General features: G+C 46.5%; 1 protein-coding gene across 4 annotated transcripts in view; it reads right to left on the reverse strand.

Moving 5' to 3' along the window:
• mcc (MCC regulator of WNT signaling pathway) overlaps nucleotides 1–16,927 on the reverse strand; it is a 77,053-nt gene that overhangs the window by 32,185 nt on the left and 27,941 nt on the right. For 3 of the 4 annotated variants that reach the window (XM_036529521.1, XM_036529519.1, XM_036529522.1), the window contains one exon: nucleotides 5,189–5,302. In XM_036529521.1, coding sequence (XP_036385414.1) covers nucleotides 5,189–5,302 — 114 coding nt within the window. Of the gene's footprint in view, nucleotides 1–5,188; nucleotides 5,303–5,638; nucleotides 5,691–16,927 lie in introns of those variants that run through there. The other variant, XM_036529523.1, reaches the window with a different exon arrangement.

Raw genomic sequence — 16,927 nt, forward strand, 5'->3', positions numbered from 1 at the left:
CGCTACAGGACAGAGGAGCCCGCAAAGCGGCGCCGGGGCGCTGTGAAACCATCTCAAACTGCTGCCTGTGCCTGGAATCTCTGCAGAAGCTAAGCCGGGATCAGCGAGTCGCCGCGGAGACGGAGGAGCCTCACAGATGCAGCTCGTGGACTTTGGCTCAGATTAATGACTACATTAGTTACAGCAATTTGCTGCTATTGAATTACAGTGCACTTTGAATTAATTTACCAAGAGGATCGATCACACACACAAAAAAACAAGAAACAAAAAAAAAAAAAAAAAAAAAAACAACGGTGAAATAAATCAAAGGACATCGCACATGGCTGGAGTATACCATATGGAACTCAGCATTTCACAATGAATCAAACATGAAATACTTTTCCATTAATGTATTTTGTTTCATTTTGGAACTAAAAGCAGGACTGAATCAAAACATGCTTCCCAGCCACTAGTCGCAAATTATAAATCAATTCATGAGAGAAATTTGCGGTTTGTTTTGGAATCTGCATTTTTGTCCACTAAAATGTGAATAAGCCTATTTATGTCGGTTAGTATAAATATTTGATTAAATGATTTGATTGAATCCAGGTCTCTATTCTATGAAACAAAGGCCGAGTTCATCATAAGTTCCCTTCTACGTGAGTCTGTTGAAAGAAGTCAGAGAAATGAAGAATATTATATTGCACAAATTTCTTTGCTTGAAGCTAACGAGAAAGCAGACTGAACAGCGATATCTGAGACTGATATCGGATCAATATTCACCGCTGGCCTTTCAACTGTATTTTACTTGTAAGAGGCAAAAGAGTCAAAAGAGCAACTAAACTACCAAAACGGCACAGAGTAAAACAATACAACTACAACTAAGCCTTCTGCTTCATTCAGTGTGTTTCAAGGAGAGGAAGAGCAATCCTTTGACCATTTCAGGGAAGTCAAATCCACATCTCTCACACAGGCGTCGCTTTAGTGAGGAAGGAGTAAACGACCAAGGGATACAACTTTCAGTGTTATAAAGACGCCGTCCTGGTTGTCTGGACATTTCTGAAACACCCGTCCAAACAGCTGTGTAACAGGAGCCGGCAGGGGCCTGTGCGTGATTATCTCCAGCAGACCTCCGGCTGGGTGGGGGTGCCTCCACAGGACATGTATTGGAACCTTTGGTATCGACTTTCCCTGCAGTGCACTGTGGGTGTTTCAGGGGAGGGGGAGGGTGGGGGGGAGAGAGAGAGAACATTTGAAAAAAAAAAAAAAAAAAAAGGAAAAAAAAAAAAAAACATGCTTCCTGGAATGACCTTGTGCGGTCGGTATGTCTGCCAGTGTGCCGAGCGGGAGGTTCGATGTGAAAATGAGACAATGGCATACCGGGGGCAGGCCCGGCACCGTTCGATAATTGCGTGTAAATAGCGTGCGAGAGCCCAAATGAGCAAGCAACCAGCGGGTTTTTCCCTCTCCATCCGGAGACAGGGCGAAACACAATGGCCCTCATTCATGGAGCCTTTAACGTCACCTTTCATTTACCTCCCCTCTTCTCCGAAAAAGGGAGAAATTGGGTCACAGCTCAGCTGAATAGAAAATGGAGGCCTCCTGTTATTCTAATGAAGGATAAACGCGTATCCTGAACATCCTGTGTTCAAACAAATTGTACTTTCAAAAAAAATAAACCCACTGTACACTTTCTCTCTTCCCTCATTTTTTGGGTTCACAGAGATCAGGTGATGGTAAATTCAGACGGCGCGTGTTCAAGCAGGAGACAGCGCTGTGTGGTCAGGATCCGAACAACAGAAGCTTTGTCCCCACTCTCTTACACAAAGGGGACGATGGGATTGCTTGCCTGCCGCTGCTGCAGTGGCGTGGAGGGTAGCCATATGGGCACGCAGCCTGTCTGCCCCCTCAAGGGCTGCATTCCACACAGGTGGGCATAGCGTCACCGCCGCCAGTCATGAGGTCAGCCGTGCCCTATGACTCACGCAGGCTCCCATTCATGCCAACCTGCCCGGGTCTGGCATTATGCCCCTCCTCCTCTCAACCACAGTATTTTAGACAACAAAAGGTCAGAGTCACAGGAAGTGTATCTGTTGCTTGTAAACACGCCCATCCGACACACGGTGTCCTGTGACGTGAGCACATTGTTGTACCCTCTCGGGGGATGAAGGGAAAAAAAAAAGCCTGTTGCTCTACGCTGAGTCAAGGCAGCCTGGAGCAAAATGCCTGTGAGTGGTGATTAGAAAGGCTGACTGGCTTAACATGGTGTCAAAGGCGGGGCTGCCAGGAACCAGCAATTAGCACTAAGCTGTTTAGGAGAATTGCAGTATTTAACATGTCCATCACGCTCCCATCAAGCAGAAATCCTACACCACTCTGACAAAGTAGCGATAATATGGAAACAATGGTATTTAATGGTGATTTACAGGGGACGTTTGCACACCTGATTTATTTACAGGCAGGCGAGGTTCAAATATGACACACTGTATGTTTGGAGTTAAAGACTGTGACTTTTCCACTTTACTGTTTCAACTACCTACCTTGTAAAAACCCGCAGGACACTGATATGTTTGCATAAAGCTGCATGTTTGCTGTAGATGGACAGCCTGGCTGGAATTTCTCATTTTCCAGGAAAGGTCTTTCTACTGGGCTACAAAGTAATGCAAGTGTGCAATAGATCTGTGAGCCAGTTTGGCGTTTAGCCTCATGACGAGGTCAAGGGTCACAGACAAGCGCATTAATGGCGGCGTGTGTAACGTTTCATGTATATGATCCACGGATCCAACTGCCGCGTTTGCATCCTGAATGGAGTTAAAAGCCAGTTTTGCTTATAACCTGCTCGACCCTAATGAACTCAGTTGCTGGCCTCTTTAATAGTTGCCTGGGCAATTACTCTCACCCCAACAACTAATGGCCATGCAACTGGAATGAAGTGGCACTGAGCCCTGAAATGGATTCTGGGTAGTCTAGCTGGATGGGGATTTCTTTCAAGTTGCTCCTCAGTCAGTTGTCAGTTATCGCCAGCAAGATGCCCCGTGCCAGCGCTGCCGGGGGGTGGAAGTTTTAATTAATATTAAGGGACTGTAAGCAAAAATAAACAATTACATGCGCTCTTAGAGCCGCGCCGCTGTTGTCACTTGGAATCGCACGAAAGACCTCAACGTGGCCTGAGGGAACGCGGTTTCCAAAGTCTCCTCTCTTCAACCAACACGAGGGAAGTGTGGACCGAGCCCAAGCAGCTTGCTTCATGCATGTATAATGCATATCTCCACGAGCTGTCAAGGAGCATGGTACAGATTTCAGTGTGCGCCACCAGCCAGGGTGCACAAACACATACACACACACACACACACACACACACACACACATACACACACCACACACCCCATCACACAGACACACACACACTTGCAGCTGTGCCAAATCTAGCGTCACAGAGGCAGAAGCCACCCTGCTACAAAGCCGATACATTCCACATGGTTGGCATGGATACTGACGATTCCCATTACGCATGACATATGGGACACGCTTGTTCATGCCAAATATTCCACAGATCAATCTTGCCTTTTTTATTCGGAGCAGTCAGGCTCTGGGTGCCGGATTGGCGAGGTCTGCCATGTGAAAACGCCCCCACCCCCCCCCCCCCCCCCCCCCCCTTTGGACAGAGAGGAACACGGCGTCCTCTCTGTCCAAATCAAGGACGCCGCGGATCCAGAGTTATCCAGAGTTATCCAGACGATAACGGATCACAGACCACAGGAAATAACACTTCACAGCAGCGCTACGTTTCGCAGATGAATATTCAGCTGCACGACAGGAGTGGCGTTAAATATGCTCCTTCCTGTTCCCCTGTCGGCTCCCTCGGATAAAAATGCGAAGCACTTTTTTTTTGGCGGACAGGGAAAATCCATCAGAGTGATTAAAAGCACTGCTGCCAGGCGCTGATGCTGTAATGAAGAGTCCAGCCCCTCTGGTCAAACATGTCCCCTTGTCCCAGGACTGATAGCATATGGCAGCACTCATTAAGAGGGCCTCAGCTTTTGGAAGCATCCCCGGAAGGAGGGCTTCGTTAGCACTACATCCATGTGCCAGTGAAAATGACTGAGAGCATCTTAAAACACACAAGTGCTAAAAATTTCTGATGAGCACTGCACAGCTCTTTACAACACCTTCGAGTAATCTCTACCGAGAGAACAGTTTGCACGCGGGGAGGCCACGTCCTTTGACGTCAGCCAAAAAATGTCAAAAATCTATTATTTAATAAAGTTTCTCAAATACAAGTACAAAGTTTCCTCCATGGAAAAAGGCCAAGACAAAGAACTTTTTTATGTGATAAAGGCACATGCTTTACAGGAGGGGTGTGTTTGAAAAGTTATGTAATTGATTACTGGGACATGCGCCAACTAAACAAAGACTTGCATTATCTTATTAAAACTAAGGCTTTGTGTCATTAACGCTCAAGCTATTTCAATAACCTCAAATAAACCCCATCTGACAACAGAAGAGGCTAATAACTTATTTGTGCTAAAAAAAAAAAAAAAAAAAAACTAATCTTGGGTTCTAGGAGGAAAGGAAAATAAAGTCACAGGGCCAAAAAGCCAGACAAGTTCCATGACCTGCCGAGAGGCAAGAAATACATTTTAATGCATTTTAAATTTTTATACAAAGAACCAACCCCCCCAACTCCCTCCAAAGTCAAGGTTTTCTGACAAGCCAAGTTTCCACTTGAGTCCCACGTCTACGACTACCACATTAGCTTGCCATAAGCACATCTTCACTCCCACTGATATTCTCAAATCTGGTTTACGTGTTCAGAACAGGCTTGTGAATCTAATGCTGAACGTTGAGCTTCCATTGCCTTAAAATGCTATACTAGCATGACAATCAAAGAATTCATAAAAGTTAAAAATTACTTTCATGAAGTAAAACAAACAGCAATTTGTAGTTGGTTTTTGATGCTCAGACTTTCAATTTTGATATAAAGGTGATTTAAAAAGACGCACGTGCAAGTAAAAATTAGCTAGGAATGTTATCTAGCTACAGTGATCATCATTAATAACACACTGGTGATGACCACACATGATCAGGACAGTTAACGAATACATGAGAGTCGCACGGAAGCAATTTCAGGAACAGGTGGGTAAGTGGAAGTTCCCACGATGCCGAGTGGCCCTGGGGGGGGCGTGGTTTAAAGTGAGGGCTGTCTCACCTGCGCCTTGGCCAGCCTCTTCTCCAGCAGGTCCCGCTCCCTCTCGCTCTGCAGCAAGCGCTTGTTCAGCTCGACCACGTCCCCCTTCAGCGATGCCAGGGCTGCCAGGTGGAGCTGGGGGGACAAGAGAGTGGGGTCAGAGCTGCCACACATGTAGAGTACCACACACACACCCCCACCCCCCACCCCGCCACACACACACACACACACACACACACACACACACACACACACACACACACACACACACAGAGTACCACACACACCCCCATACACACACACACACACACACACACACACCCCCACACACACACACGGAGAGTACCACACACACACCCCCACACACACACATACACACACACACACACACACGGAGAGTACCACACCCACCCACACCCACCCACACACACCCACACCCACCCACACACACCCACACACACACAGACGTACCTGCATCCACACTCGACAAGAACACACACCCACCCACACAGACACTTGGTGGCTTGGCTCTGATGCACACACACGAGGCCAAAGCCTGCCCTGTGCAGCCGGTGCACTCGAGCAGGCCGACCCAAATCTAGCCTGCACAGATGGGCATGTGTGTGCAGGCACTCACATGGATACCACTCTCACACACACACACACACACACACACACACACACACACACACACACGTGCACTGAGGACAGCCACGCTGGCCGCGCTCTGGGAGGGGGAAACCCAGCCAGAGAGACTCAACATGTGGTGCACCGAAAGCTTCCCGCTGGGGCGTGCAGTCGAGATCTCTCGCTTGGATGCCTTTCAGCCATCTCTGTCATACAGATCTGGGACTTACTGCGCTGTTATCCTTCGGATGCGGGCTTAAATCAAGTTCCTACCTGCCACTGGGAACAAGCTGGACAAGGTGGAGTGCATCTGACTCATACAGTTAAGCAGACCAGGCCAACCCTCCATACACTACATATCGGCATTCAAAATCTGATCAGCAAATACAGCTGCAATCATTACCCACAAATTACGAGGGCAACACAAACAATATGAAGTTTGCGCTTCAATTTAACGTTATCAAATCATCAAGGAAAAGTACAAAAGGATGAACACCGTGAAAAATGACTGATGAAACATAAAGGGTCAATGACATTGAGCGCAACCTTCCAGCACCAAACTTTTGCCTCTCAGTGTGTTGCACTGGCTGTCTATACAGCTCACTGCTCAGGATATTCCGCTCAACACAAAGCCAAGGGGTCTTTAAAGGACTCACCGCATTCCTCTCTCCTTCATTAGCTGCATAGTCTTGTGTAGGGGGGAAAAAAAAAAAAACAAGCGGTGGAAACAAAATAAGAGTTTCAGCGTCTGCAGCAGGAACGTCAAGAGCTGAAATGCGGCTGGAGCTCCCAGCCAGAGACAAAGTGGAGTCACATGACGAAGGGCCCTGGCTAAACCGTGAGGAAATCATGAATAGAGGCTCACTTCCTCTTTGGGCAAACACAAGGCAGCCCTCGTGTAGAAGCCAGCTAATTTTCTTGGGGGGGGGTGGGGTGGGTGGGGCCAACGTCCAAAAATACCCAACCCTCCAACCAGAGGGCTCTTAACTTAGCCCATCGTGTAACTTCAGCCTACCCCTGCAGATATTAATGATATCCCAATCTGAATTATTTATTAAGGGAACGTCTTATTATAGACGTTCTCTGAGAGGATTTTTCGCATTGGCCATGATGTAAAATAATTAATGCTGATCGAAGGTTTTCCTAGCTCCATCCCGCTTTTAGCCCTGGGAACCACTTGGCATTAAAAAACACAGTAGCGTACTCAACAATAAATTCAACTCTGAATGATGAAAAATGTAAGACTGTTGTTCTTATGACCGCCAGCATTAACGAACCGGTCTACGTTGTGGGCCGTGACAAAGTCCACTGGGATTTTCAACCTATTTATTCTTTTATTTTTTCTTGCCCCTGTTCAAAAAAAAAAAAGAAAATAAGAAAGAGACATCAAAGAGGAGGAAAAAAAAAAGATGAAAATTTGTTCCCAACTTGAAATGTGCATAATCGCGACGACCGCGGCATGGAAGTGACAGTTTCATTTCACAGGTAGTAAACTGCAAAGAGAGCCCAACAAATGAAAAATAACGAGTTTGCCGTTGTGGGCTTCGGCGGCACCAGCTGAAAAAAATATGGAAATTGTTTTCTGGAGGACAACGAGCTAGGACAGGGCGGAAAACAACAGAAGCAAACTGACAAGCACACGCTAATGGCGGGCGGGCGGGGGGGGGGTAGGCCGTGGGGGAACGGCCTGCACAGCCCAGACAGTGTCAATTAGCGGTAGCATTCACACGCGTGACCTCTGACCTCATTAGCATGGCCAATGGGTGCATCACGGATAAGCCCTGACAGGGATAGGCCATTTTCCCCTCCCTCCATTAGGTCTTCATTTAGAGTCCCTGCATCTACTGGTCATGTGAAATGACAACACGAGATGAGATTTTCCCCCGAGCCACGCGATCCTATAAGCCGCAAATTGGGCACTCTGAACAGTTACATCAATGCCAGCCTCAGGTCTGTGACAGAATACCTGTGCTGCATCTCAATTTAATTAAGCATGCAAAGGCCTCCAACTGCATAAGCAAATATTTCATTTTGCTTTGTAGAATATTCATACTTATCTGCGTGTGCATTTCATTTGGTTTTCATGAATGGGTTAACCATCCATTCCACTTCAGTCATTGTAATAAAGACTCGCCTTACCTATTACGTCACAATTATATTAAACATGAATCCGTAACATCCAACACATCAAACATAAAATGTGAACATATACGACTACATTTCTGTGCTCACATAAGTATATAAGCAAACAATTAATATGCTTTCATTAAAAATGGCAAGCTTTCATACCACTCCACAGCAGAGTAGAGAAGAGAGGTGCTTAAGGTTCTACCACAGGTCTGACCATTAACCTTTTCCCACAGGGCCTTGATTAATACCATCTTTGTAGTGTAATAATGAGAGCCCTGTGGTGGCCCTTTCATTAGAGATGCATCTCAGATCTTACTTAAATGAGGCAGTGAAGAAACACATTTGCAGAGATGCTTCTCTTATTATTAACCTGAAAATGAATGTAAAAAAATACAGCCGTCCACATTCAGAACTTTGAAACCGAATGCAGTGAATGCAGTTTTTCCTTCCCCTCCTTTAATCCAACCCCTGCGCTATGCCAGACAGCAGTCAATAAGTATCTGAAAGTGATGTCCTGAGTTCATTAGCCAGCTGCATTCAGCGGGACGTGGCCTGCAGTGACTGCCAGCAGAGAGAGGAGGAGACAGTGAGCTTCAGAGGCCTGTTTTTTTTTGTTTCCACGGGACCCCTTAAATCTCCTCCACAACCAGCTTTGTGATGTCTGCTAAGGAACATAAACCACCCTGAGAAGGCTGGTGGGCTCGGGGCACGGGGCACGCTCTGACACAAGCCCCCCTACTCCCTTCAGCAAATAAATCTCCTGCCTGCCTGATGCATTCTCTCCCGGGATTGCTTCTCTCTCTGGGAGAATGATATTACAGGCCTGTAATGCACTTCCATTATCTGTTTGGGGGCGGGGGCCGGGACGTATTTTTACAGATGTTTCGCGGGCTTGCGGGAATTGCGGGAGGGTCTGTTTTTGGAAGAGTGACCCTCAGCCTCCTCCATCGCAGTTTCTGTCTGGCCTTCTGGGGACCTTCCGCTTCACATGAAGGAGCGACAGATTGCATCACCCAGAGAGGATGGGTGAAACCCTTCGAGGCTAACAATAGATGCGTTTCTTTTTTTGGGGGGGGGGGGGGGGGGGGGGGGGGGGGGGGGGGGGGGTAAGGGGAGTAAAGGTGGAAATAATATCATCTGACTGCTCTCTGACAGCGTCTTATGTTTTAGGAAACTAAAAATGCATGCTGAAGGCAACTGTTATTATTACAAATTCATATCCCGTGTTGTAGGGGAAGGGCAGAGGAGTGTGCCCAAACAGACTGCATCATGGGATATGCTTGGAGCAAACAGAGCAGTCCTGGCCTAGAAATGCAACTGCAAGCGCTGGCTCTCTCTGGCACTGTTTGAATAAAGCCATCAGCACGGAAAAAAAAACGAGAAACACAGCCCAGATGATTCTGCACACTGCTCAAAAACACTCTCATTCCTCACGTTTCCTGTTTCTGAAGACTTGGATTGATTTTCTGAATAGAAACATCATGCCTGAACGGCAGTGTGGTAGAGTGGTTCGGCTTAGCCCTCCGCTATTGTACCCTTGTGTGAGGTGCTTGACACAAATTGCCTAGTAAATATCCAGCTGAATAAATGGAGGTTGAAAATGGAGGCCATTTCAGTCCCCTCGGAAAAGGGTTTTTGTTATAGTATAAATAATGTAATGCTGACCAAGACTGGATCCTAACTGGAGTGTAATATAATGTTATACTTGGCCAAAAAAAGGCCACACTGACCCCTGAAAGATAACAACAGATGTGCATCAGGCCATAAATCGCTCCGCAAACATCATCACTAATTCGCTTCTATGGCAGATAATGTTCAGGCGGCCAAAGGCGCGGTTTTAAAGACCAGCAAACTCTGTTTTCCACTGCCAGCTGGAAGTGGCCTCACCAGCCCATAAAAACGATCTCTGCTGATGGCATTATGTGCTCATCGGCTCCCTAACCCAGGGACACTCGCAGTTAAAGCGTGGACATTCTATAACTGAAACGCAGACAGATTTTAAACGCGGCACCTGAGGTATGGTGCCTTGCTCCAGGCTACAACAGCACCAAATCACCAGGGATAACTTCCAGCGCCCTAACAAGTGCTCAACACAGCTGCTGCTGAAGCAAAAACAAACAAAAGCACAGTTATTTTATATATTACACACATACACACACGCTAAATAAACTGACCAATTATTTATGCCTTCAGTTCCTTCTAAAGAAAGATTCAAGAAAGTGGGATGCAATTGTTTCAACCTCACAGGCACTAAAAATAGTTTACTGCTCCAGGTAGAATGACACGACTCATTTATCTAATTCTGCTATGGCCAAAAGACTGTCAGAGATGAATGCGTCACATGGGAACCATTCAATACCAGGCTAATTGAATGCATTAGAGGCAACACTGCTCCTCCTTGTCTGATAAATTGTTTTTGAGGCAGCAGCGTTCCTGCCCTTCTTCCAGCACATTAAAACTGTTTTTTTTTTTTTTCCAGGCCACTTTTCACAGCTCTCTGCCTGCAAACACTGAGTCACAAGCTCTGCCGTTTGTCTGTGAGCGCAGGGCCCTTTCTTCAGATGGAAAATGGGGCCAGGGAACGGCCTGCTCTCACGCTGCCGCCGAAAGGTTAAACGCTGCGTCACTCATACAGCGGCCGCGACGTTAAAAAAAAGGGTTTCACGACGCCCCGCGGCGAAGGAGGAGACCCGTCAATACGCGCTCCTTCGCTTTAATGAAATGCGCTCCCTCGGTGTGCGGTGGCCTAACCGATGGGGCGTGCCCCTCTTGGCGTGCTTCAGCCATACGTCACCGTCATCTCCCGGCGGAATCATAATTATGTTAAAAGCTTCTTGGAAAGACTCTGCCCCCCCCCATATATCGTGCTTAGTCGTTCTCACACCCTGACCCCTCCCCTTACTCATAGAGTAATTCCTCCCAGCGTTCTACAGATGACTGACACCTGGCCTGTGTGTGGCCCAGCGAGGGAGGGAGGCGCGGCTTTGGCCACGGACACCTCTGCTGGGGCGGGGGGACGTGGTGCTGACGCCGTTCGAAATACGCAGAGGCCAGCACTTCTCTTTCCGTACCATTAACCCAGTGTGGAGGCCGTATCGACAATGAGGACGGATTCAGGGCCCCAGTGCTAACGCCACTGGAAAGAAAGCAATGACGTACCTTGACACAGCAGTAAGAGAGAAGTGGGGCTTTACCCACACTACAGCCCTACAGACAGCTCCCCTGACCTTGTGGGATGGAGCCTGCGCTTACATGACTAATTATGCAAACAAGTTCACTATTTTTAAAACAGACTAAAAACGAGAATGCCAAACGCCTCCGCTTTTGCCTGGACTTCTCCAGCCTTTTCTTCCTTTTATCATTTATACTTCTACTGGGCTTCGGGGGACATTCAATTTAATGGGCTTCTCCTTAACTCTAAGCAACGGCTTCATGTGTTACTATTTTTTGAGACTCGCACGTCATTTTAAGTTCAGCGGTCACTGAAATGACTGCAAATTACTGTGCACTGCTTAAATACTTGCTTTAAGTCAGAATTAACTCAGACTTAAGGGCACTGTAGCTTGAATGCACCCCCTCAGTGGAACACAATTAATTCATGAACACTCTTATGAACTCATGTTCTTGTAGGACTTTTTGCAATAGTTTTTAGTCTGTGAAAGACAAAGAAGGGTAACTTAAAAACTACGTTGTACTAAGCATTATTAAAAACATTAAAGAAGCCTGAAAACAGAGCAAAACTATGCAAACTAACCTATATCAACACAAACTCAAAGGAAGTGTGAGAGAGAGAGCGAGAGAGAGAGAGAGAGAGAGAGAGAGAGAGAGACAAGAAAGCCAGTACACATCCCTTTAAAGCAATTAAGCGCTGTGACACAAAGGAGCACTAATATACATGCTTACACAAGCAAGTTGGTGGTGCTCGTAAAATCAAATGGAATGTCAGGAAAAATGTGTCCGGATCCCCCCCCCTCCCCCCCCACCCCCCACCCCCCCCCCCCTCCGCAGCGTACATCCCTCCCACAGCATATTTCTCTCAGCTTTGTGTCTCCGGGTTACCCACATGACTGCCCCAAGCAGGAACAGACTCACCTTTCAGCAGAACACACTCAGGCCCCTGTGGAAGAGCCCCTGTCTCTCGTCTCCTGGACCGAACCCCCCCCCACCCTCCCCCAACCCCACACCACCACCCTGCCAAGCAATGTCCCCTTTGTTCCGATGCCAGGCACTTGTCCTTGACTGGAGTACGGTCACAGGAAAACAGACCGGCCCAGAGTAAAAAGTCTGTATTCACCCGGCGCAAGACCAAACAACCGGATAGACCTCTCGCTCCCTCTTCACTGCGAGTTAGAGCGTCCGACTGCCGTTTCTTCTATTTGCCAGACGGTTTTGAGGCTAGCCGCGTGGCGGCTTCTGTTTTTTTGTTCTCCTCCCCACCCCCATCGCCCTTTTCCTTCCTGTGGGGTCGGAGGAGGCCGGTCGCGGAGTGGGACGGTCTCCACAGAGCGCTCGGCTGCCTGCAGGGGCCTGGCTCTGCCTGGAGAGTTTGGCCTGCATTGGGACGTACCCCCTCCCCCCCCCCCCCCCCACGCGCACAGAGACGACAACACAAACACGGTAACCTGACCCCTGCAGCAGGCGCAGGAATGCAGGATCGGAGCTCATGGGGGGGGCGCGGGCCCGGAGGAAAAGCGCAGGCTGGGGATGGCGGGAAGGCCCCGGCAGGGACGGGACGGGGGGGAAGGCAAGCACCGGCGAACGGGACCACCTGCTGACACGAGATGCGTGGTCCGGTCTGAGCATTCACATCAGGTACTCCAGAATCCTGCCCAGAACAGGGGCTACCGAACCTCTGAACACAGCTGGCAATGACGACGTACTTCACAGCATCACAACGCAGCGTGATATTAAAGCATAGCGACTTTCACAATACACCATCCCACAAAACAAGTAAAAGACACCACTTATACAAGTCACTGCATGCACACTTTACCATTTACATAAGGCTTATTTCCAGCATAATAGGTACATCTACACTGTTGTACCACCACACCTTGGCCTCCACAATGGAGCTCTCACACAAACAAAGACGGCAAGAACTATAGCTCTCTCAACAGTACACAGCAGTACATCTGGTTTGAACCAGCTCCAAACAGAAGAGATCATAACAGATGTCCTTCAAGCCTTGAGTGGGCACAAAACACACCCAAGTTTCCATAATCAAGACCAAATACAAAAGGCAGATTGGTAGGCAAAGGTAGATAGGTCTGTGGCAGACATACTACATTCTTCTGTGTAAACATATTTTCCTGTGGGTGTAGAGGTGCCATGTATAGACACACAGTCAACATCCTAACATAATCTCGAAATAAGCACAAAACAACACAATTCCAAAATAAGCACAAAACTCTAATTACTGCTTTAAAACTCAGGAGACTTACCTAAATAAGCTACAAAAAAACGTAGGTTTTGGGTGGTATTTAACCCGCAACTCGGACAGACGGCATTTCTGTTGGAAGTAAACAGTTGGAAGGGAACGGCAGTCCTCCTTCCCGAAGACTTCCTGCAGGAAGCAGAACCCCACCCAGTGAGCACGAAGCCGCGCTCAGGGTCAAAGGCCTGGCAGATCCGCTCCCAGACGCAGGAAACTCCACTTTCTGCCCAACAATGGCTCCTGCGGCCATCCCGCCAGAGAACGCCAAGGTGCACGCTCTGTTCAAACAACGTTCCGCAAATACAAATAATACACGCCTGTGGCTAGGAGAACAAAATGAGGAAATTAAATGTACCAAGTGCCACAATTGAAAACATCCTGGTTTTCGCTCAGGCTCTAGTCACTCTACTTTGGTCTACAGATAACAAAGGTTTTGTAAAGTCTATAGATACACACACACAAATATAAGAACATGCACCTGTATGTGTGTAATATTTAAATATACCGTTACAAATCCTGAGCGCAGAATGAACAGTAGGAAGAGTTTTCACCATTTATGTGTTACTTAATTTATATTTAATTCTAAGATCGTGTTTCATTTTATTTTATTAGGCCGTCGCCTCAAATTAAGTTTTTGCAGCAAATTTTCCCTATTGTTGTGGAATACTGTGCCATGCTTTTCTCCGCTCTTAAATGACATAAATCCTAACTGAACAAAGCTGGAAATGGAAGATGTGAGTATGTCTAAACAAAAAAAGGCATGCCTTCTTGCTTTTTGCTGTTGATGGCACGGATTGAATAAATCAATCAATGCAAACCATGGATCCTATGATTACATTAAACATTGGAGCTTCCATACTGATTCCTCACACATTTTGTGATGTTTGAATTTATAATGCTAATATTTGCCTTCAGCTAGTGCTTTCTGAAAATGTTAAGTACTGGACGTGAGCATTATCTGATGACAGGCTATTCTGAAGGCAAAAGTAGACCTTGAAACAATATTCTTTCAATCATACAAAGCATCTATTGAAGCACTGTCATGTATCTAAGTTTCCGAGATGCTACCGCATACAAACTTCTAGGTGCTCATTCCCACTCCTGTCAAAAATCCAGCAATTACCAGACCTGTAGGACCCTAGGATTACTCTGTGAGGCAACAGCATCAATGTCAACACCAACCAGTCTGTCAGCTATGCTATTGAGATAAGAGCCCATTACCCCTTTTGGGAAAATCCACCCACATGCAGCCATCATGTTTCCCTCTTCTACTAATCTTTTACTGGATGCCTTTTTTAAGGCTTTATTATTTAAATACAGTTCTATAAATAGTCATAGTTCATTTTCGCTGGAGGAGAGGGGCAAAATTTGGACCCACTGAACCTCTCGTTTTCCAAATTAATGGACTGTGAAAGGTGAATTATCTTCCTGCGCTCTTTCAAGCCCTATTCCAAGGGTTTAATGTTCTGGCCCCATGTACACACTGACAGCTGATGCAGTCCTTCGTGACGTTTACCTTCACTGGCAGAGAGAGAGAGAGAGCAAGCGAGAGAAAGACAGACAGAAAAAGAGAGAAGCCAGCCAAATGATCAGATATTATTCTCCTGCTGTATCAGTGCCGCGGTACAGGTATTCCTCACTAATTATTCACCAAAGACCTGTGGAGACGCTAACGAGCTTCACTTCGGGTAAATTAATGATTTCAATTCAGGGTTTTCTAGTAGAGTCACTCTAACACAGGAGTCCTGCGGCTTCAGGATAAAGCCCTGCAACAGGGTTTATTAGTCAAGAGCAGGCTGGCCGAGTCTCGTATTTAAGATTATTAGAGAGTGCACTCGACTGCTAGCGGCCAGGTCATTTCTCTAACCATAGGTAGAATTCTTAGTTGGACCAACTCTCAGCAGAAAGCAGTCGGAGACAGAGAGGCAGTCGACACCCGGGTCTGGTTTTCCGTGTTCAAACCGAACTTGCACAATGGAGAATGGACTTCACTCCACGTGGAAGATGTGCAGCAAAGTCGTCCTCACAGTGTACGTACCACGGCAGAGGATAACGACATCTTTCAATATCATACGCCCTTCTCCTGGCAGAGCCTTGAGCTGGTTTGAAAAGGCAGTCAAGATGTACTGCAAATGAATACAGGGCGCTTTTACACTATAATGACACACTCTGTCATGGAAAAGCTCCTCACCCTTTCCTCTTCAGGCTGAGAGCACCCATTTCCGAGTCAATGCTCGGTATAATGGATCTCAAAAACAATTTTGAGATGGTGAAAGATTAGAGAGGTTATTTATAGAGGTCATATAAAAAATAATAACCATCTCTCAACATGAGATCAAAAAAAAGAGCATGCTCAATAGCACCTTTCTTACAATTCTCTCACATTTTGTCAGGCAACAGAATAAAAAGAACTAACACGGGTTTTTCCAATAATCTTCTTCTGGTCTTGTCTTCCTTTCAAAACATATTAAATTAAGGATTTGTTCTTTCAAGGTTAGCATTCTTATTTCGTACTGACATATTTTTAATAATGTAATTTTGTTTTAGGAATCATCAGTGATCAACAGTAATAAAAAAATCAACTAAGCACTTATATATGTGCAGTAAAAACTGGAAAAAAAATGACCTAAATAAAGGCAAGAAGAAGGAGCAAGCACAAACAATCCCATGACCCCTGCTGTCTTGTTAAGGGTCATTTCGATGTAGCCATATGACTGTCAATGAGTAGTTAAGGATGAAGAATCTTGTGAATTCACTTCACGCTCGACGCTAACAGAAACTGGTGTCCTGAAATTCCCGGGGACATGTGATACATCCATGCCTGTTATTCTAACCAGCGGCCACTCATCTTAAGAATGAGGAGTTTGTGCTTGCACTGTTATAGGGTCAACAGAGTACAACACGTTGCAATGTGACCTAACATGGAAGGACTGGAGTCTTTCGAAAAACACACTGATATTCCCTTTTTTTTTTGTCTGCACATTTTAGGGGAAAAAAAATCTGGAGCCCTGGAATGGCAAATGCACACTAATCTTACCTCTTATTTAGTCTGTAGCTATAAAATTGTGTTTTCCCTTAAACTTTCACAGTTTAAAGGAAACAGTAGACAGTGCTACAAGTGAACTGCTTATGTCGTCTGCTGTCTCCCACAGCACTAAAGTCAAATCTACACAGTCAAATCTAATTTGTTATATATATGGGTTAAGTACCTTGCCTTACCCAAAATAAAGTTTTGTCTTGTTCAGCCCACCAGGTCTGTTGATCTTATTTGGATGCTGAGTTGTCTCACACACTGCACTGGGTTGCCCAAGCTGCACACTACGTGGGAGCTGCTGTAACAGAGCGTAAGAGCTAAGAACCTATGATGACAAAGTGTCTACGAAGCCAGCGTTCTACTGATCCTGATTGGTTGTGCTCTAAATGGACATCTGTGGCTTCTTTTTTTCTTTCCCCCGGCCCAGGAAAACCGTTTTGTAATGACGGCAAACCGGACCGCATCGTTACCAGTGCAGCTACGCTGGCAAAATGTGGACGCTCCCCATAAATTGTCAATAAGCGCAGCCCAAGGG

Source organism: Megalops cyprinoides, chromosome 5 (genome assembly GCF_013368585.1).
Source record: "Megalops cyprinoides isolate fMegCyp1 chromosome 5, fMegCyp1.pri, whole genome shotgun sequence".
Lineage (NCBI taxonomy): Eukaryota > Metazoa > Chordata > Actinopteri > Elopiformes > Megalopidae > Megalops > Megalops cyprinoides.